The following is a 22,566-nucleotide window of genomic DNA, read 5'->3' as shown; positions in this document are numbered from 1 at the left end:
TAGAGCTTTCTCTCCTAAAGAAGCTTTCTGAGCTACCAGGCAACAGGATTGGTTCTCTCCCCCTACAGCGCTCTGCATGGTACCATTACTCACCTCTCTATGTCTCACTCACCTTCTTCTCTCTGTATAATGCTGTGTAACTAACACACACGCACAGACACATATAGACACTGGTGGTGGGAACCAACCCGTAGCCAACACACCCACCCCAAACACATCAGCACCTGAATCAAATATATACAACACCCATGCAGGTACAAGCACTCAGGTGTGTGTGTAGGAGTGTATAACTGTGTATTCTCTTTGGGGTTTTGTGTACTGTGGGCCTTAATAAATCAGCAGTACAATGGGGAACAGGAGGCCTGATGGAGAACACAAAGGGAAGCTCTCTGATTAAAGCCTTCTCAGACCTGCTTAGCAGAGGAGCTGAGAAAAAGAGGATTGAAAACCCTCTGAATGATTGTTGCCTTCCCTAATTCTCCTCTCTTCTGTTCTCTCTTCTCCCTCTCTTCTTTCACTCCGAAGCAGATTACTTCTTCTTCAATTCTGTCTGCCGGCTTCTTTTCTCCGCGCTAGGTCGCTTAACTTCACAATGCACACATCTCGTCCCCGTCCCCCCCTACTTTGGGATGAAAAGCTTATACTGCGTAAGGTATTACTGTATTTCAGCCGTTACCCAGCCTCCCAGAAGTCCCTTCACTCATTCTCTCTGAGGACTTTGGCTCTCTGTGGGATTTGCTGTTAATTGCTTGAGAACTTTGTTTAAATCAATGAGGATTAAACAGAATATGTTTTACGGGGATTTAACGGAGGATGAGGTTAGGGGTTATAGTGGAGCGTCGGGCCCACGGAACGGTAGGTACAGTACAATGGTATTTTGGTGGTTGATATAACGTTTCGTCAGAGTATATCCGTACTAGCCTGGTCCCAGATCTGTTTGTGCTCTTGCCAACTCCTATGGCCATTGTCATGGTCCAACACGAACAGACCTGGGACCAGGCTTTATCCATACAGCACTACAGTTGGGTCACAAACTAAGGGCCTTTCTTTACTTTCTAGTTTACCCAGGTGTATGTACTATTTACCCAGGTGTCTGTACTATTTACCCAGGTGTCTGTACTATTTACCCAGGTGTCTGTACTCTTTACCCAGGTGTCTGTACTCTTTACCCAGGTGTCTGTACTATTTACCCAGGTGTCTGTACTCTTTACCCAGGTGTATGTACTATTTACCCAGGTGTCTGTACTATTTACCCAGGTCTCTGTACTCTTTACCCAGGTGTCTGTACTATTTACCCAGGTGTCTGTACTATTTACCCAGGTGTCTGTACTCTTTACCCAGGTGTCTGTACTCTTTACCCAGGTGTCTGTACTATTTACCCAGGTGTCTGTACTATTTACCCAGGTGTCTGTACTATTTACCCAGGTGTCTGTACTCTTTACCCAGGTGTCTGTACTATTTACCCAGGTGTCTGTACTATTTACCCAGGTGTCTGTACTCTTTACCCAGGTGTCTGTACTCTTTACCCAGGTGTCTGTACTATTTACCCAGGTGTCTGTACTCTTTACCCAGGTGTCTGTACTCTTTACCCAGGTGTCTGTACTCTTTACCCAGGTGTCTGTACTCTTTACCCAGGTTTCTGTACTCTTTACCCAGGTTCGCCAGTGTTCCCAGCCTCTCTGTTTGAATATCTGTGTGACTGTCTCATGGGAGTTAGAGGCATTCCCTATACGTGCTGCTGAAATACTACAGTCATTTAGATGTTCTTAGTAATGGCATGGCTTTGGGAAAGTAAACCAGTAGCAGCAGCTCCCTATCAACGGATACTAGTGTGTGGAAATGTGAACTATAGAATTCTCCCAGGGACAAAAGGAGAGAGGAGGAGGGAGTTGGGTCTATTTACCAACCTACTTATTATAATGGGAATGGATTAGACCACCTGGCCCTGGATTAAGAGGGGGGTAATCCATCCCTTGCTCCCCATCCCCGCTCCCCACCTGCACTTGGCACTGCCCATGAATGCCCCTCATTAAGAAGGCCTCACAAAGACAGAGCCTGTCCCCCTTCTCCCAACAGAGCAGCTCCACTTCCACTAATAGAGGCAGCCATTGTTTTAGGGTTGTCCAGTTACAGTGAATGGCCAGTATCTGTGGATAAAGCTCTGGGAGAAATATGATGAATGTCTCCATATTAATATCACCCCAGGTATTTCCACTTCTTTCACACAGGTAACTAACAATCTTCTGGTTTCCCAGATGCTCAGCAGGAGGCTCCAATGGGGTTGACTGAAGGCTGAGACGGGTGTTACGGTGAATAACCTCCCCCCTCTGTTACTTTGTGTTCCCACAGGTGCACCAGGAAGGAGAAATGCGAGCGCTCGGCCGAACCCCGGCGATTCACCTGGGACATCAAGCAGTGTGTCCGCCTCAGTGTCCACCCCAGCAACATCTCAGTGTCCCAGTTCAGTGTCACGGTGAGTGGTGACTGCTTCGCACGGTCAAAGCATGGTCAAAACACTACTTCCTCCTGGGTTCTGTCCACTAGGCACGAAAAAACAGAAAACCTTTTGAAACTGAAAAATGTAATATTGGCATTCTTATTGGACATCTTCAGATAGTGCCTCTTCCCTTTTAAAATGTTTTCTCTCATTTCATGCCCCACTGAACCTGACCGTGGTATAAAATGAAAAGGAAGTACCTGGCACAATAACTGATATTATTGTATTTTAGTAGGCTTACAGTTACTATGGTAACCATAAACCATATCAAAGTACAATATACCATCATCTGCAACCAATGACTGAATGAGCGGTCACATCTGAAAAATCTGATTAGGAAAAAAACAGGAGACGCCCAACCATTTAAGTGGTCCAATGAACCATGTCATAGATGAAGGTATTGATGTTGTGCCTCACTAACACGGTTAAGCCTGGGGAATCATCGTTGGCCAATGGCCATAATGTAATTATCCCCTCATATGTCACAGGACCTTACAGATCTGTCCATCAAGGCCAGGTTTTCCCATAGCATTACCTCATGCCACCTAACCATCATCTATTCATCTATATATTTCATCTGTGTTCTGTCTCTGTCTATCTAGACAACTTGTTATTATTGTTAGCTTCCAGGCTTCCACAGACTGCCATGTAATGATCAGTGATACTGGGTGTTATACAGACGCTGTGTAGCTGCTGATCTGGTATTGTTCATGGAATCACGGGATGATGCTGTTTTGCTGGCACTAAAAACCTAGCCTCGTCCGAATCATCCTGATCTCGCTACACCGAAACAGAATGTAAGCTCGAGAGATCAGGATGGTTCGTACGAGGCTACTGAAAACCTCCCTAGCGAGAAAAACTGGTTGAAATGACATCGTAGTGAACATAACACTGGTTGTAATAATGACGTCATTTCAATCCGTTTTGCTCACTGGGTGGGTGTTATAAAGATGCTGCATACCCGCTGATCTGATATTGTGTATGGAATCAGCTGGGATTGTGTTGTGTTGCTGGCACTAAACCCCTCTCCCTCCACACTAGAGGTATTTACTGGTCAGTCTCCTGTCTTAACACATCTCCCTCCGTGCTAGAGGTATCTACTGGTCAGTCTGCTGTCTTAACACCTCTCCCTCCACACTAGAGGTATTTACTGGTCAGTCTCCTGTCTTAACACATCTCCCTCCACGCTAGAGGTATCTACTGGTCAGTCTCCTGTCTTAACACCTCTCCCTCCGCACTAGAGGTATCTACTGGTCAGTCTGCTGTCTTAACACCTCTCCCTCCGCACTAGAGGTATCTACTGGTCAGGCTGCTGTCTTAACACCTCTCCCTCCGCACTAGAGGTATTTACTGGTCAGTCTGCTGTCTTAACACCTCTCCCTCCGCACCAGAGGTATCTACGGGTCAGTCTGCTGTCTTAACACCTCTCCCTCTGCACTAGAGGTATCTACGGATCAGTCTGCTGTCTTAACACCTCTCCCTCTGCACTAGAGGTGTTAAAAGAAATCAAAATACATTTTAGATTTTAGATTCTTCAAAGTAGCCACCCTTTGCCTTGATGACAGCTTTGCACACTCTTGGCATTCTCTCAACCAGCTTCACTTGGAATGCTTTTCCAACAGTCTTGAAGGAGTTCCCACATATGCTGAGCACTGCTTTTCCTTCAACCTGCGTTCCAACTCATCCCAAACCATCTCAATTGGGTTGAGGTCGGGTCATTGTGAAGGCCAGGTCATCTGATGCAGCACTCCATCACTCTCCTTCTTGGTCAAATAGCCCTTACACAGCCTGGAGGTGTGTTGGGTCATTGGCCTGTTGAAAAACAAATTATAGTCCCACTAAGCCCAAACCAGATGGGATGGCGTATCGCTGCAGAATGCTCTGGTAGCCATGCTGGTTAAGTGTGCCTTGAATTCTAAATAAATCACAGACAGTGTCAACAGCAAAGCACCATCACATCTTCTCCTCCATGCTTCATGGTGGGAACCACACATGTGGAGATCATTCATTCACCTAATATGCATCTCACAAAGACACGGCGGTTGGAACCAAAAATCTCAAATTTGGACTCATCAGACCAAAGGACAGATTTCCACCAGTCTAATGTCCATTGCTCATGTTTTTTGGCCCAAGCAAGTCTCTTCTTTTTATTGGTGTCCTTTAGTAGTGGTTTCTTTGCAGCAATTCAACCATGAAGGCCTGATTCACGCAGTCTCCTCTGAACAGTTGATGTTGAGATGTCTCTGTTACTTGAACTCTGTGAAGCATTTATTTGGGCTGCAATTTCTGAGGCTGGTAACTCTAATGAACGTATCCTCTGCAGCAGAGGTAACTCTGGGTCTTCCTTTCCTGTGGCGGTCCTCATGAGAGCTAGTTTCATCATAGCGCTTGATGGTTTTTGCGACTGCACTTGAAGAAACGTTCAAAGTTCTTGACATTTTCCGTATTGACTGATCTTCATGTCTTAAAGTAATGATGGACTGTTGTTTCTCTTTGCTTATTTGAGCTGTTCTTGACATAATATGTACTTGGTCTTTAACCAAAATAGGGCTATCTTCTGTATACCACCCCTACCTTGTCACAACACAACTGATTGGCTCAAATGCATTAAGAAGGAAAGAAATTCCACAAATTAACTTTTAACAAGGCACACCTGTTAATTGAAATGCATTCCAGGTGACTACCTCATGAAGCTGGTTGAGAGAATGCCAATAGTGTGCAAAGCTGCCATCAAGGCAAAGGGTATCTACTTTGAAGAATTTCAAATATAAAATGTATATTTGTTTAACACTTTTTTGGTTACAACATGATTCCATATGTGTTATTTCATAGGTTTGATGTCGTCACTATTATTCTATAATGTAGAAAATAGTAAAAATAATGAAAAAACCCTTGAATGAGTAGGTGTGTCCAAACTTTTGACTGGTACTGTATATATATATATATATATATATAGAGATAGAGAGATAGATAGATAGATAGATAGATAGATAGATAGATAGATAGATAGATAGATAGATAGATAGATGTGCCTTTAAACAGCTTGGAAAATTCCAGAAAATGATGTCATGGCTTTAGAAGCTTCGAATAGGCTAATTTACATCATTTGAGTCAATGGACGTGTACCTGTGGATGTATTTCAAGGCCTACCTTCAAACTCAGTGCCTCTTTGCTTGACATCATGGGAAAATCAAAAGAAATCAGCCAAGACCTCAGAAAAACAATTGTAGACCTCCAGAAGTCTGGTTCATCCTTGGGAGCAATTTCCAAACGCCTGAAGCTACCACGTTCATCTGTACAAACAATAGTACGCAAGTATAAACACCATGGGACCACGCAGCCGTCGTACCGCTCAGGAAGGAGACGCGTTCTGTCTCCTAGAGATGAACGTACTTTGGTGTGAAAGGTGCAAATCAATCCCAGAACAACAGCAAAGGACTTTGTGAAGATGCTGGAGGAAACAGGTACAAAAGTATGTATATCCACAGAGTCCTATATCGCCATAACCTGAAAGGCCGCTCAGCAAGGAAGAAGCTACTGCTCCAAAACCGCCATAAAAAAAGCCAGACTACGGTTTGCAACTGCACATGGGGACAAAGATTGTACATTTTGGAGAAATGTCCTCTGGTCTGATGAAACAAAAATAGAACTGTTTGGCCATAATGCCCATCGTTATGTTTGGAGGAAAAAGGGGATAGCTTGCAAGCCGAAGAAAACCATCCCAACCGTGAAGCACGGGGGTGGCAGCATCATGCTGTGGGGGTGCTTTGCTGCAGGAGGGACTGGTGCACTTCACAAAATAGATGGCATCATGAGGAAGGAAAATTATGTGGATATATTGAAGCAACATCTCAAGACATCAGTCAGGAAGCTTTTTTGCAAATGGGTCTTCCAAATGGATAATGACCCCAAGCATACTTCCAAAGTTGTGGCAAAATGGCTTAAGGACAACAAAGTCAAGGTATTGGAGTGGCCATCACAAAGCCCTGACCTCAAACCTATAGAACATTTGTGGGCAGAACTGAAAAAGCGTGTGTGAGCAAGGAGGCCTACAAACCTGACTCAGTTACACCAGCTCTGTCAGGAGGAATGGGCCAAAATTCACCCAACTTATTGTGGGAAGCTTGTGGAAGGCTACCCGAAACGTTTGACCCAAGTAAAAAAATTTAAAGGCAATGTTACCAAATACTAATTGAGTGTATGTAAACTTCTGACCCACTGGGAATATGATGAAATAAATAAAAGCTGAAATAAATCATTCTCTCTACTATTATTCTGACATTTCACATTCTTAAAATAAAGTGGTGATCCTAACTGACCTAAGACAGGGTATTTTTACTAGGATTAAATGTTAGGAATTGTGAAAAACTGAGTTTAAATGTATTTGGCTAAGGTGTATATAAACCTCTGACTTCAACTGTAGATAGTGTGTCCAAACTTTTGACTGGTACTGTATGTGTACTCTCTCCTCTCCCCCTATATTGTGTCGTGTCAGTAAACCCATCAAAGCAGCCCATAGCATCTCCCTCTTTCTCCCTGTGTAATCATAATAATAATAATAATAATAATATGCCATTTAGCAGACGCTTTTATCCAAAGCGACTTACAGTCATGTGCGTATACATTTTTACGTATGGGTGGTCCCGGGGATCGAACCCACTACCCTGGCGTTACAAGCGCCATGCTCTACCAATTGAGCTACATAATCCCGGCGCCACGCACCGGGCGCCAATCAGATTGCTGTACACAAACACTCCCCAGGACACTAGCCAAACCCTCTCTTTTGAAACCCACCACCAACTGGTTATGGTGAATAGGAAGTGGACTCCTCATTTAGAGGGAAGCAGGTTTCTTTAGCTTTGTTCATGCTTGGAACTAAATTCCATGTACATGTGCTTGGCTGGATTTGTGTGCCCTGTGGGACTAGAGTGTAGAACATTACTCCAATAAATGCAATATACTGCATTTAAAACATCCACCTGTCCATCTACAGCAGTGGTATTCAAACGTTTTCAGCTGGGACCCCATTTTTTCAGCTGGAATTTCTACGGACCCAATTATTTTCGTAATAATTAATCATGACCCCACCCCCAAAATAATGACACAACCTTAAATTCGATTTTTACACCAACAAGTAATTCATTACATTATCATCTGTTATCAAAATGAAAATCAACCAATAAATACATTCACTCAATCAAATTGAATTGTTCAAATTATCTTTCTCAATATTCTGTACTGTTAATTTTGTACTGTTAATTTTAGCCCCCCAACAAAAATGTGGGGGTTCATTTTGATTTTGATGACCCCACTGCAGTTCCCCCCCGACTTTGAATACCACTGATCTACGGTATCATATTTCAATCCCATTTTATACGTAATGGGGATATAAGATTGCTTTTAATCTCCACTGGCCAAGTATACAAACGTAAATCAGGAATGGTAAGGTCATGCACAGATAATACTCTCAGGGCACTGTCTGAACATTCAGCTCCGTAGGTGTAATAATAATAATAATAATAATAATAATATTCATGGAGAGCGAGAGTGTGTATACACACACACACACACACACTGCCTTGGAGTTTGAGCTTTGAGAGTGTTTAACCTTTCTCTACGCAACAGATCTCCCATCCAATTGATTGGTGAGAACCGTGGCAGACAGACTGGGCGGGCAGGCACGGCCAGTCCTTGACCTTTTAGTTATTAAATATTTGTTTGAAAAGATAAGCTGGAGCCCTCTACAGAGGACTCTCAACGCGTAGAGCGTTTTGGCTATTGAAACTAGAGTTTCTCTCATAAAAGCATTTTCTTTATTTGCCCATTAGCTTTTACATTTTAGTCATTTAGCAGATGCTCTTATCCAGAGCGACTTACAGTTAGTGAATACATATTTGTTTATACTGGCCCCCTGTGGGAATCGAACCCACAACCCTGGCGTTGCAAACGCCATGCTCTATCAACTGAGCTACATCCCTGCCGGCCATTCCCTCCCCTACCCTGGACGACGCTGGGCCAATTGTGCGCCGCCCGGTCGCGGCCGGCTGCGACAGAGCCTGGATACGAACCAGAATCTCTAGTGGCACAGTTAGCACTGCGATGCAGTGCCTTAGACCACTGCGCCACTCATTAGTTTTAGACTATCTCTGGTGCTGTTGTCTGTAGATATAAAATCCATCATATAAAGACTTCCTAAAGCAGGTAGTAATAAACTGACCAGATCGCTCCCGGGTGAGATAAAATACCATCCTAATAGCTTCACAGAGGAGGTATGCTAGTGTTATTACAAGTACATTGCTGTAGGTCTGTATTCACATGCCTCCAGAAGGAAGAGAGATGGTAATGACTTGTCACCAGGCTGTTTGTCTCTCACTATAATGAGAATTCAAATATGCTCACAGCTTGTGACAATAGATGTATTCACACATTGTAATAGGATTCCAATAGGCATATGGAATCTCCCACTCTGTTCTCAGTGGATGACAGTCATAAGATAACCATGTATTATTACAGTATGATACATCTTATATTCAGCTCTCATAATCTGCCAAAGTCATAAAAATCAAGGAGGCACATACAGTATGCATCTAAATGAACCAACACCAGATCACCATCCTCCTCTTTATGTCACCATGGCAACCCAAGCCGATACAATCTTTCACATCATATCCTCCACGTGAGACGCGGTGTATTAAGGAGAGACGCGAGAACCTATTTCTCTCCGTGTGTGATTCGACACGGAACACAGCTTGTTTTCCTATTCATGTTTAGGCCCGGGCTGCTCGGGTTAGACTGCTCCAAATGTAATTGAAGAAAACGTGCGCCACATTCCTCTTTAAAAGGAAAAATAAATGAAATGGGAAGAGGGATGCGTCTCCGACCCTGGCGACGGTTGCCTCCTCTATAGTAATAGGGAAGCTCCTGTATCTGTACGGTGCCGAGCGACCGCCTAACACTTTTCATTAAACACTAAACAGCAATATAAAAACAGTCCAGGTCAGCCCTTCTCGCACCATAAAGGAGCTTTTCTGGCGCCGTATCACAAATGTGCTGCAGCCAACAGCATAATGGATGCAAGGCCACCTCTCTTTACCACCTCAACGCGTGCTTTCCATCAATATTAATATTTTGGTCTTGACCCCCCTTCACCTGTCCCCCCCCTATTTTCTCTCCTCCTTTCTCACTTGTTCAAGGAGTTTCTTTTTCTACCCGTCAAGTCTGTCAAGTCCCTCATCCTCTGCTCTTTAGAGAGGAGAGCAGTTTACGCAACACTCTCAACAAGAGGAATCTGCATCCTTCTCTTCTTACAATCACATCCTTCTCTCCCTCCCTTCTGCCTGTCCCTCCCTTCTGCCTGTCCCTCCCTCCTGCCTGTCCCTCCCTTCTGCTTGTCCCCTCCCTCCCACCTGTCTCTCCCTTCTGCCTGTCCCTCCCTCCTGCCTGTCCCTCTCTCCTGCCTGTCCCTCCCTCCCGCCTGTCCCTCCATCCTGCCTGTTCCTCCCTCCCGCCTGTCCCTCCCTTCTGTCTGTCCCTCCCTCCTGCCTGTCCCCTCCCTCCTGCCTGTCCCTCCCTCCTGCCTGTCCCTCTCTCCCGCCTGTCCCTCCCTCCTGCCTGTCCCTCCCTCCTGCCTGTCCCTCCCTCCCTCCTGTCCCTCCCTCCTGCCTGTCCCCTCCTTCCCGCCTGTCCCTCCCTCCTGCCTGTCCCTCCCTCCTGCCTGTCCCTCCCTCCTGCCTGTCCCTACCTCCTGCCTGTCCCTCCCTCCTGCCTGTCCCTCCCTCCTGTCTGTCCCTCCCCCCTCCTGCCTGTCCTGTCCCCCCTCCTGCCTGTCCCTCCCTCCTGCCTGCTTGCATCCTTTTTTCACTGTTTATTTCTTTCTTTCTCTCCTTCCTTTTCTCATCCTGCCTCTTTCTTCCCTTCATTTCTGCCCCCCTCTATACCTAATGTCCTCTCTCCTCCCCTCCCTCCTTCCCTCTCCCTCTCTCTCCCTGGTCTTTTCTCCCAGTCTGACCCTGGTGTCAGGGCACATGTACTCGTAGAAGTGGGATGTGAAATTTGCGCGGCCTGCCGCAGGGCATGGTGGGTAGCCTGGGGGGACAGAGCAAGGAGGGCATTGGCCTCCAACTGTTCACCAGATGACAAACAGTCAAAGAGTCGCCAGCAGGCTTTGTAAAACACAGAGCTGTTTCATGTCCATTGAAAAGGCATTCGTGTCAGAATGAGTTGATGGATGGGTGAGTCAATGAGAGCCGTAGATGGTCCTCTGGACGTCTGGACAGGAAAGACTTCCTGTCTCTCTGAAGACTTCCTGTCATGTTGATGTTTCTGTTGACTGTTGTGATATGCTAATATAGTGTGCGTCCCAAATGCCACCCTTTTTCCTATATAGTGCATTACTTTTGACCCGAGCCCTATGAGCCACCTGGTCAACAGTAATGCACTACATAGGGATTAAGGTGCTATTTGGGACACCAGAAACTGTACTGATGTGTGATGGAGTGATTTAGGGTGAACTGCTACTCACTGAACCCTCAATGTTGTGGTTTTGTCATGGTATGGTGTGTCTACAGGGGATCCTTACCCCCAGCTCTCCTCTCTCACCCTCATCTATCCCTCCACCGTGAGATGACACTATAAATTAATCTATCCCATCGCTCAATTCTACAAATAGAATATCTCCCAATTATACTAACTCTCACTCTATTTTCATCATTTAGCAGACGCTCTTATCCAAAGCGACTTACAGTAGTGAGAGCATACATTTTCATACTGATCCCCTGTGGGAATCGAACCCACAGCCCTGGCGTTGCAAGCGCCATGCTCTACCGACTGAGCCACATGGGACCACTCAATCTCCTCCCTTTCCTCCGCTCTTCTCCCCTGATGCTATATGTAACCCCCCCCTCTCTTCTCTCCACAGCTGATCCTGGAAGCCCATAACGTCCCAGAGTTGTCTGCAGGGGTCAACTGTACCTTTGAGGACCTGGCTGAAATGGACGGTCTGGTGGAGGGGAATCGCATCAAGTGCAGCTCGCCTGCCGAGAAGGAGGTGCCCCGCATCATCGTAGACAATGGTCTGTAGCATAAGATAGCTGACTGATTACAGACCAATCAAAGAGCTCGGTTTTTCTTTTGAGTATGTTATTTTTTTAAACGTGGGTTACATGAGTGTATTGATACTAATGGAGGTGTTACTGATGAAGCCAAAACACTAACTAGGTTAGGTATGAAGCCAAAACACTAACTCGTTAAGCCAGATGCCTGCTAAATGTAGGAACTGATTTGCTGCTCATTTGGATCTCAGTGTGGCCTGGGGTTATGACGGCTTACGTTCCCCGTTACCCATCATAGCCCGGAAGCCCTCGGAGCAGCGCCCTAGGACGTGTTTATTCACCCAATCAACAGTCATTACAGAGCATCAGGGTTTATTTACTCTCTCACCGAGGAGGTATGCAGTCAGAACCGACAGAGACATGTGGGACCCCAACAGCCCTGAGCGCGGGCAGATCACTCCACCTCTCCGGGACTCATTTAGAAGGCAACGTGAGGGGGAGGAGCGGTTGAAAATGAATCCCTTTGCCACCGAGCTGAGGAAACAAAAACACTTCTGACAGCATTCATTCTCCAAGATAAGCTAAAGAAGATGTTACAAAGCACCTTCACTACTCTTTTTTTGTCCCTCTCTCATCCCTCGCTTCTCTCCTCCTCGACGTGGTTAGCCCGGGTATAATTGAAAAGTGCTCACATCTGGGCGGCTGTCTGGAGGACTGGTAATCTTTCATAATACCCAGACGTCTCCATGTGGAGATAATGAAGACGCTGCCGCGCCTCAATAGAAGCAGGGAAGCGCTAACGCTAGCTGCTGCTTCACGTTGGCTATGCTAACGCCTCCTCAAAAGAAGTAAGGGAGCGCTAACACTAGCTTCTGCTTCACGTTGGCTAACGCTAAAGCCTCCTCAAAAGAAGTAAGGGAGCGCTAACGCTAGCTGCTGCTTCACATTGGCTAACGCTAATGCTGCTAAAGAGAAAAGAAGAAGAAGAAAAAACGGTCACCCCTGAATTGTTTCCCCTACAATACTCTACAGATGTTTATTTGTTTACCGCATTTAGCAAATGGCTTTTTAATCATTTTCACAACATCAGTCTTCATAGCGAATGAATAGGAGCTGGAGAGAAAGCTGCTACCATAATCTAAAGGTGTGAAGGACTAAAGGCCTTAGAATAGAGAGAAAGGCCATTCACATGGAGAGTTTTATTGTTGACGTTGAGGCTAGGGCTGCATCCCAAATACCCCCCATTTCTCTATGTAGTGCCTTTGGCCAGAGCCTGGTCAGAAGAAGTGCACTACATAGGGAATAGGGTGCCATTTGGGATGCAGACTAGGAGAACCATACACTAGCTGAATTAGCAGATGACTGGCTTTATAGCAGCGGGCTCGGGTGGGTGAGAGCCCAACGGTGGGATTGTGTACGAATATTAACACTATAAGTATTGGAGGAGAGAAGAGGGAGAGGGGCAACCAGGCCACCATGAAATTACAGGGCTGAGGGACCCACTGAGGCCTAACACACACTAAACCCCTGCTTACAGTACAGAGGGGGGGACACTTACACTGTACATGGGCTATTACACAGTGTGTGCACACACCTTCACACCAAACCCCAGACTCGCTTACACACACACACACACACACACACACACACACACACACACACACACACACACACACACACACACACACACACACACACACACAAAACAGACACACAGGTAGTGATAGCAGCCTAGCAGGCATCAGGGTAACATTTAGGTGCTCTAATTAGGACAGATCCATTGTCAGCCACACTTTACAATGATTGATGAACGATTCACCCCTTTGTTAGAGAGACAGAGCGAGCAAGAGAGAGAGAGAGAGGGAGAGATAGAGAGGGGGGATAGGAAGACAGGAGCAACACAAAGGGAGAGAGGGAAAGAGAGAGAGCGGGAGTGACAGAGAGAAGAGAGAGAGAGAGAGAGAGAGAGAGAGAGAGAGAGAGAGAGAGAGAGAGAGAGAGAGAGAGAGAGAGAGAGAGAGAGAGAGAGAGAGAGAGAGAGAGAGAGAGAGAGAGAGAGAGAGAGAGAGAGGATAGGAAGACAGGAGCAACACAAAGGGAGAGAGGGAGAGAGGGAAAGAGAGAGAGCGGGAGTGACAGAGAGAAGAGAAAGGGACAGAAAGAGGGAACGGAGACAAAGACCGGAGCGACAGAGAGAGGGAGAGAGAGACGACAATTTTCTCTTCCTGCCTTTGGGGGAGGAGATGTCCGTGTCTGTTGAATTAAACATGGAGTCAGTCCTTCATTAGGAAGCCAGACAGAAGGACAGAAGCAGACACCTCTATTAACACACAGGTTCCTCTCTTTCTCTTCATCTGTCCCTCTGCTCTCTCTGCTCTCTTCTCTCTCTCTCTCTCTCTCTCTCTCTCTCTCTCTCTCTCTCTCTCTCTCTCTCTCTCTCTCTCTCTCTCTCTCTCTCTCTCTCTCTCTCTCTTTCCTATCAAAAATACTTACTTCTGGTAGATCATTGGCGTAAATGCAGTTTCTCTGCCTCACCACGGCCTGTAGGTCCATGTTATGGGCCTGACTGTTTTCTATACTATTGCCAACCCAGACAGTCTTTCCTGAGACATTGTGCATTGTATGTCCATTGCGCTGCACACAATTTAAACTTAGTCTTGAATGATGCAGGCCAAGATATGCCAGAGATAAGGGACTGTTGATATTCAACTACACAACTCAAACGCCGGTTCACCAGTATGAACGAAAATCGCAAACCGCTTTTTTTGGTCAAGCCCTCAAGAACTGTTGTCCGCAAAATATGATAATCTGTTTGCATCTTCCGATTTATTGTCTGTTCTGTATCCAGATGACCTGTCCCCAGAGCTTCCTATACAGTTAATCTCTTTCGTAACGTGTTGAGGCCGGCAATTAAGGAGAATGAGAGGCTCAATTAAAGATGTTGCAGAACTGCTGTATTTGAAGCACTCCTCCCTTCTGCCCAGTTTCCCAGATGTTGCTACGACAATCAAGCAGTTTTTACATTCCTTGTAACTGTCTCTTCTGCGGAGAGATCATTTTCTAAACTAAAACTCATAAAGAACTACCTAAGAAGAATTAGGCTCTCGGTCTAATATGAGTTTTTGAACACCTGAGTAAGCTCCACTCATTGCACTGGTGCCGTCGTAGCCTTGACCATTTGTTCGCCAATAACCCCTTATACTTTCAATCAGTTAAATCTTTTATTTTTCAAGACCTGGGACACTTTTTCAGCCTTATTCCTGAAGCCCGAGAAACAGACACGTAGCTTCCTAGTACATATGGAAATTTAAAAGGTTTATGAATGAATTACTTTTTGGAGGGATACAGTCAAAATGATTTATTCTATTTTTTTTAAATGACATCGATGACAGGCACATGGGCCCCCAGAGCTTGTGCGCCCCCCCACCTTGTGGTACGCCAGTGTGGTAGATGTTTTCATCTCTGGGGATTTGCTGGGGTGACTTGTATTGTATAAGTGTTCTACAGTCTGCGAGAATGAGACTTGACCCAATACAAACTTGTGCTCTGCTATCAGAGAAGGCCTCAAGCCTATGATGGGAAACTTTTAGGCTTTTCCCTCAATGGAAGATTTTTTGCAGAAGTTCAAGCTAAAAGTGCATTCAGACTAGAGATCCTAGAATCAGTACATCTCTGATATAGTAGATATGTAATTCAGCCTAGATATCCTAGAGTCGGTACATCTCTGATATAGTAGATATGTAATTCAGCCTAGATATCCTAGAGTCGGTACATCTCTGATATAGTAGATATGTAATTCAGCCTAGATATCCTAGAGTCGGTACATCTCTGATATAGTAGATATGTAATTCAGCCTAGATATCCTAGAGTCGGTACATCTCTGATATAGTAGATATGTAATTCAGCCTAGATATCCTAGAGTCGGTACATCTCTGATATAGTAGATATGTAATTCAGCCTAGATATCCTAGAGTCGGTACATCTCTGATATAGTAGATATGTAATTCAGCCTAGATATCCTAGAGTCGGTACATCTCTGATATAGTAGATATGTAATTCAGCCTAGATATCCTAGAGTCGGTACATCTCTGATATAGTAGATATGTAATTCAGCTTAGATATCCTAGAGTTAGTACACCTCTGATATAGTATATATAAACATAGGATCAGTCAGCCCCTCCCATTGGGTGAGGAGCTCTGGGTTGTAATCATTAGTGCACACCGTTGCAAACAGTTGAAAAACGTTTTGCAACAAAAACAAGAGTTTCTATAGGACAAATTCAGGTAGGTCTCTCCCCGTTTTGTTCCATTTGCTTCTGTTTGCTTCTGTTTGCTTCTGTTTGGTTCCTAGTGAATACATACCAGGTTATCTAATATGTTAGAGTGGTCCAACCCTGCTCATAGTGTTTTTCTCTGTATGCTCCCTCCCTCCCTCCAGGTGATCACCAGATAGTTCAGCTCTACCTCAAGTCCAAGGAGACGGGCCTGGTCTTCGCCAACACCAGCTTTGTCTTCTACAACTGCAGCGTCCACAAGTCGTAAGTCTACATGCCTAGTCTCAGTTACAGTCAGAATTACAGGCTTATAAAAGGAAGTGTTGAAAAGGTCATTATAAACTTAATGCATGTAATTGATGTTTGATACCAATAGCTAAATAATAATGTCATAGTGACATAGTGTAGAAATAGGATTTATACTCACCAGATCATGTTTGTTTGGGATATGATTAGCTTATCTGTAGTTGTTTGCTATGATTGGCAATTTTGTGCCATTATTACGCTCTCCTGTTCCTCACTCTCCCTCTCCTCTCTCTCCTCTCTCCTCTCTCCTCTCTCCTCTCTCCTTCTCCTCTCTCCTCTCTCCTACTCCTCTCTCCTCTCTCCTCTCTCCTCTCTCCTCTCTCCTCTCTCCTCTCTCCTCTCTCCTCTCTCCTCTCCTCTCTCCTCTCTCATTTCTCCTCTCTCCTCTCTCCTACTCCTCTCTCCTACTCCTCTCTCATCTCTCCTACTCCTCTCTCCTCTCTCCTCTCCTCTCTCCTCTCTCCTCTCTCCTCTCTCCTCTCTCCTCTCTCCTACTCCTTCTCCTTCTCCTCTCTCCTCTCTCCTCTCTCCTACTCCTCTCTCATCTCTCCTACTCCTCTCTCCTCTCTGCTCTCTCCTTCTCCTCTCTCCTCTCTCCTCTCTCCTCTCTCCTCTCTCCTCTCTCCTCTCGCCTCTCGCCTCTCTCCTCTCTCCCTGTATCCAGGTGTTTGTCATGTGTGAGAAGCCCCTACCAGTGCCACTGGTGTAAATACAGACACGACTGCACCCACGATCCACGCACCTGCTCCTTCCAGGAGGGACGCGTCAAGAAGCCAGAGGTAATTTCAGAGGTCAGGGGTCAAGGGTAAACGTTAGTTGATTCTGATGTCTCATTGGCTATTGAGATTCAGGATGTGGCGTCCTCATTGGTTCACTTGTGAATATCTTTAATAATATAAGCTGAGTGATCATATCATTATAAACCATCATACATACAGTACTTATGATAGGTTCATACTTCATACATACATACATCATTTAAAGTAATGGAGTCAGCTACAGTAGCATACTTAATCTGATATATCTGGCTCAGGATTTCTATGCTTATCCTCCTCACCCGACAAGATGATTAAAGACCCACCAAATCTAATAAAAATGAAACCTTTCCCTTTCCCAGCCCTATTCCCAATGACAGCTTATTTCATGTGAATTATCAATAGTATTGGCACTGGCCTATTCCCCTTGAAGCAGGACTCACTGTAATTAGACATCTTTACTGTGTACTCCTACTCCTCTCTCCTCTCCTCTTGGCTTTATCTTGGCCAGGTCGCAGTTGTAAATGAGAACTTGTTCTCAACTGGTTTACCTGGTTAAATAAAGGTGAAATAAAAAAATAATAAAAAAAAGCTTGATGAGCTACAAACAGGCCTGGATTCTCTCCCTGGCACCATACCGTCCTTGAGGGTGTGTGTTTGTGTGTTTTTGGGGGTGTGAGTGTGTGTGAGTGTGTGTGTGTGTGTGTGTGTGTGTGCATGTGTTTGTATGGGTTGGGGGGTGTTGAAAGTAGGTATAGCAGGGGGGTAGCATGGGGAGGAACTGTATAGTTAATCTGTCCTTCAGGGCATCCATGATGAAGATCCCTGTCTTGATGTCTGTTGCCAGGCGCTCTATGACAATCAGGAACAAGCTCAGAGATGGTATTCCTCTTTTTATTAGCTTTCTGCTCCATTATGTAGAATTCCACATTAGGCCACCATATGTCCCTCAAGCCATTCAACTTGTATAAACGTAGCTGGCATAAAACAATTATAATTAGATTTTCATTATCTCTTTGAACTTTATGGTAGAGCTGCTCCAAGAGTAGGCGAGACTTAGCTAGGCGTTTGAGTATCCAATTAACACTTGTGTTGGTGGTCAATATTGACCCAGGGATAATAGTAGGATTCTTCTCATTGTGTTGACCGATAAAAAACCCAGCTCCCAAATAAAGCTGGTGGAATTTAGCATTAGTTTTTGTTTGACTGTTGTTTTAAAAAGCAGGTGTTTCTGTCTGCCTAATGAGCTTAATTTGGATTTAATTAACCTTGGGATTGGGGGTCGGAGATTGTTGCCACATTGAACGTCACTGCGAATGAATGGATTTGCCTCGCATGCACGGGGGCACGCACGCATAGACACATAAACTCACGCTCACACACACACGTACACACACACTCCCCCAACCCTCCACCGCTCCTAGCAGAAGACAATGACACGTCAACTTAGCTCAGACAAATGGGACGGCCCCTCGCGGCGACCCTGGGATAGATTAATTTCACTATATTATTCCAATTAAGGGATTTCAGGAAGTCGATCTGGGTAATCCGCTGATGCTTTGTAATGACTGACGTGATGCAGAGGCCTCCTGCTGACTGAGCCCCCTGTTAGTATGCACAAAAGTAGATCACTAAAGCTAGCTAGGTTGGAGACCACGGCGTGCTTTGTTGTCATTGGGTAACCGACGGGAGCAGGCGGTCAGGAGCTGCTCAGACTATAACGTGATGATGCGTTGCCCAGCGAACTCCATTTTTCTCTCTGGTGTCTTGGGGAAATACATATTTAGATTGCTTTCAGCTCATGTTGTTGACATGGAAAATGATGTCAATCCAACATGGCCCCTGACAGCCCCACCTAAAAACTCACTAATCTAAACCATGAACACGCTCCCCTCTCCCAGATATGTTGTTTGTTATGTGAATAAACACTATTTGTGTGCATCCGTAGCTACTAGTGTATATTCAAATTCAGAAAAGCTTTATTGTCCCAACATTGGACCATTTGATCTACTGTATGTCTTCTGGGCTTGTCTGAGGAGAACAAAGGGGGCATCAAATCCTTCTCTCCCTCCATCCCTCCTGTCTTACCCCCCAGTCTGCATGTGGCGTTATGCTACAACATCACACGTGTCTCCACATCAGAGGAACCTCTACCCACAACCTCCCTGGGGGACATGAAAACCCATGAAATATGTATTAATGATATTAAAACCTATCAAAGTCCTCAAGGTTGATTTCCTGGCCAAAAGGGCCCCTAACGAGCTTGATCAGAGCGGGAGTTTGTCAGCATCGATCTGGTGAATTAGATGAAGCTATTAAGAGACGTTCATTGACACGTGTAATTGGCACTAGTTCCAAAGGCATTGGCAGTCCCAACCGTAACCAGACCACGACCATTAAAAAAAACTGTAAATGTGAAAAGAATGGGTGTTAAAGGAATAAAAGACCAAAACAAATGCTAAAAGTGAAGTGGGGATATTAAGAAATGTTAAAAGCTAAAAGTGAAGTGGGGATATTAAGAAATGTTAAAAGCTAAAAGTGAAGTGGGGATATTAAGTACATCTCTGTAGCTCAGCTGGTAGAGCACGGCGCTTGTAACGCCAAGGTAGTGGGTTCGATCCCCGGGACCACCCATACACAAAAATGTATGCACGCACGACTGTAAGTCGCTTTGGATAAAAGCGTCTGCTAAATGGCATATTATTATTATTATTATTATTAAGAAATGTTAAATGCTCAATGTGAAGTGGGGATATTAAGAAATGTTAAATGCTTAAAGTGAAGTGGGGATATTAAGAAATGTTAAATGCTAAAAGCTCAAACAAAGAACAAGGGGACTGACCGATATTGTCAGGATGAATGCCAGGGAGACAGCAGAAAGAACAGGCATGAAAATGGAACAGAGACTTGGCTCCAGAAGGAAGAGAGACAGAGCCAGGCAGAGAGATGGAGGGAGGGAGGGAGGGAGGGAGGGAGACAGAGAGAGGGAGAGAGACAGAGGGAGGGAGAGAGACAGAGGGAGGGGAGATACGTAGAGAGAGAGAGAGAGAGAGAGACAGAGAGAGAGAGAGCAATTGAGAGAGAGAGAGAGAGAGAGAGAGAGAGAGAGAGCAATTGAGAGAGAGAGAGAGAGAGAGAGAGAGAGAGAGAGAGAGAGAGAGAGAGAGAGAGAGAGAGAGAGAGAGAGAGAGAGAGAGAGAGAGAGCAATTGAGAGAGAGAGAGAGAGAGAGAGAGAGAGAGAGAGAGAGTTTGAGTTTTAATTAATCTTTATTGGTCTGGGAGCCCACCACACAAATACTCATACAAGACCGTATTTACACATCAATTAAAAACACAACTCCAATTCCTCCTCCACAGTAACTGAACACAACAGCCTCTGAATACCCCATATACTCATAAATAGATCAATATTGTTGACAAGTTTATAATAATCCTTGAGGGAAGCGAAACGAGACCTAATCAAGGCACCCTTCACTCTTTCATGCAGAAACGACCTCAATTCATGTTTCTTGTCCTGTAAGTTCATGACTAGTCCGGGGTCATTCTGAGTGAGCAACTTCAATTCAATAGATTTAATGTCCTGTTCAAGGGCCCTGATAGTCTCTTTAACTTCAATTCGAGACAGAGCAGTATACTGTTGACAAAATAATCGTATTTGGGCCTTCCCAACCTCCCACCATTGTCTCAAGGACTCAAAATTCCCTTTTGTAACCCTCCATTTTTCCCAAAACAACAAAAACCTTTCACAAAACATGACATCATGTAACAATTTAACATTAAAATACCAATAAGATGATGACCTTCGTGGACAGGACAAGTGAATATCAACAGTGACAATATGGTGATCAGAGAAACCCACAGGAGTAATGTCACACCTTCCAACCCTACTACAGTATTGCTCAGATACATACAACCTGTCTAACCTTGCTGCACTGACATGACCTTCATTAACTTTTAGCCATGTGTACTGCCTAACTTTTGCATTCCTTACTCTCCACACATCAGAAAGCTCAAACTCAGTTAATAGACCAGACAGACAAATTGCTGACCGCAGGTGAGGTTCTTCAGCGGTGCGATCAACAGTAAAATCCACTGTACAGTTCCAGTCCCCCCTAAAACCATACACCCCTCTTGGTCACACTGTCTTAAGGTTTCCTTTATTTTATCAAAACCAGTAATACACTCTGTACCCTCATTAGGAGCATAAACATTCAAAAAAACAAACAAAAACCCCATAACATCCACCTTGACCAATAAAACCCGACCCTTGACAATCTCTGTTGTAGATACCACAGTCACCCCTAAGCCTGAAGAAAACAAGATTGCCACCCCAGCACTGAAATTAGTACCATGACTGAGTATATGCTGCCCCTCCCACCACATACCCCAGTCAACCTCATTTTCCTCATCACTATGTGTCTCCTGTAGGAAAACTACATTAAGCCTTTTCTGTTTTATTACTTCTAATACCCAAGCCCTCTTATTCCTGTCCCTTCCTCCATTAATATTGAGAGAACCTACCCTTAGTACCTCCATATAGAAAAGAAAAAGGAAAAGCAGAAGATACCACAGAGAAACCAGACAAAGAGAATAGAACACCCTATGAGGCATAATCATCATCATTATTTAAATTTCCTCTTAACCTGACCACGTTTCCCACCACCTTTTGCTGCTGCAACAGCAGTAACACATTTCCTCAAGCGAAACCGCTTCTTCTCACTCAAATGGTCTAACCCCACTGTCTTCTGTAACATCACAGCTGACCTCACAAACTTATCAACATCAAAATAATCTGCCAATTTGACAGATTTCCCAAAAGTCTGATCCAGAAACCCATTTACCTCCTCTAGATCGTAAATTGAGTCCTCACCAGCTGATATCGTATCAAGAGAGATATCCATATCCTTCTCCTGATCCTCCTCAACTGAGGCCACAGACCACTGACTCCCCTCTACCACATCCCTTTCAACACTCCCCACTTGCACCCCATCACTCGTACCAGGCATCTCCTCCACTACCTGGGAGACTAGCCCCACCTGAACCCCATTACTCGTAGTGGGCATCTCCTCCACTACCTGGGAGACTAGCCCCACCTGAACCCCATTACTCGTAGTGGGCATCTCCTCCACTACCTGGGAGACTAGCCCCCTGTACCCCAGCACTCATAGTGGGCATCTCCTCCACTACCTGGGAGACTAGCCCCCCTGTACCCCCAGCACTCATAGTGGGCATCTCCTCCACTACCTGGGAGATTAGCTCCACATGAACCCTCTCCTGTAACCCATTACTTGTAGTGGGCATCTCCTCCACTACCTGGGAGATTAGCTCCACATGTACCCCCTCCTGTACCACAGCACTCGTACTGGGCACCTCCTCACCAGTCTGAGGAAATGGCCCTTCAGATCCATCCTTACCTTCTACAACAATTTTTTTCTGCTGCATAACATTTCCCTCTGGTACAAGTTGCACCTCTGTGCCCTCAACACGGACAACTTGTTCCTCAGCAACAGATGCGTGTGGCTGCTCTACCACTGTCAGCCCACCTCTTCCTACATCAGTGGGCCCAGGCGTTACGAGGACCACCTGCGCCCCTCCCTCTGCCTTCTCCCTTTTCGGGCAAGCATGTCGCTTATGACCAACATCCCCACACTCAAAACACCGTTGACTACCCGTACTAGCATAA

General features: G+C 45.2%; 1 protein-coding gene across 3 annotated transcripts in view; it reads left to right on the top strand.

Annotated features, from left to right (window-relative positions):
- LOC121550041 (plexin-A4-like) overlaps positions 1-22,566 on the top strand; it is a 415,766-nt gene that overhangs the window by 291,338 nt on the left and 101,862 nt on the right. For all 3 annotated transcript variants that reach the window (XM_041862120.2, XM_045225661.1, XM_045225663.1), the window contains exons 6-9: positions 2,350-2,473; positions 11,415-11,568; positions 15,986-16,085; positions 16,792-16,906. In XM_041862120.2, the coding sequence (XP_041718054.2) occupies positions 2,350-2,473; positions 11,415-11,568; positions 15,986-16,085; positions 16,792-16,906 (493 nt within the window). The remainder of the gene's footprint in view (positions 1-2,349; positions 2,474-11,414; positions 11,569-15,985; positions 16,086-16,791; positions 16,907-22,566) is intronic.

This window comes from Coregonus clupeaformis, chromosome 2 (assembly GCF_020615455.1).
Source record: "Coregonus clupeaformis isolate EN_2021a chromosome 2, ASM2061545v1, whole genome shotgun sequence".
In the NCBI taxonomy this organism is placed as follows: domain Eukaryota; kingdom Metazoa; phylum Chordata; class Actinopteri; order Salmoniformes; family Salmonidae; genus Coregonus; species Coregonus clupeaformis.
The sequence above is the reverse complement of the archived record's forward strand: the minus strand, read 5'-3'. Positions and strand labels throughout refer to the sequence as shown.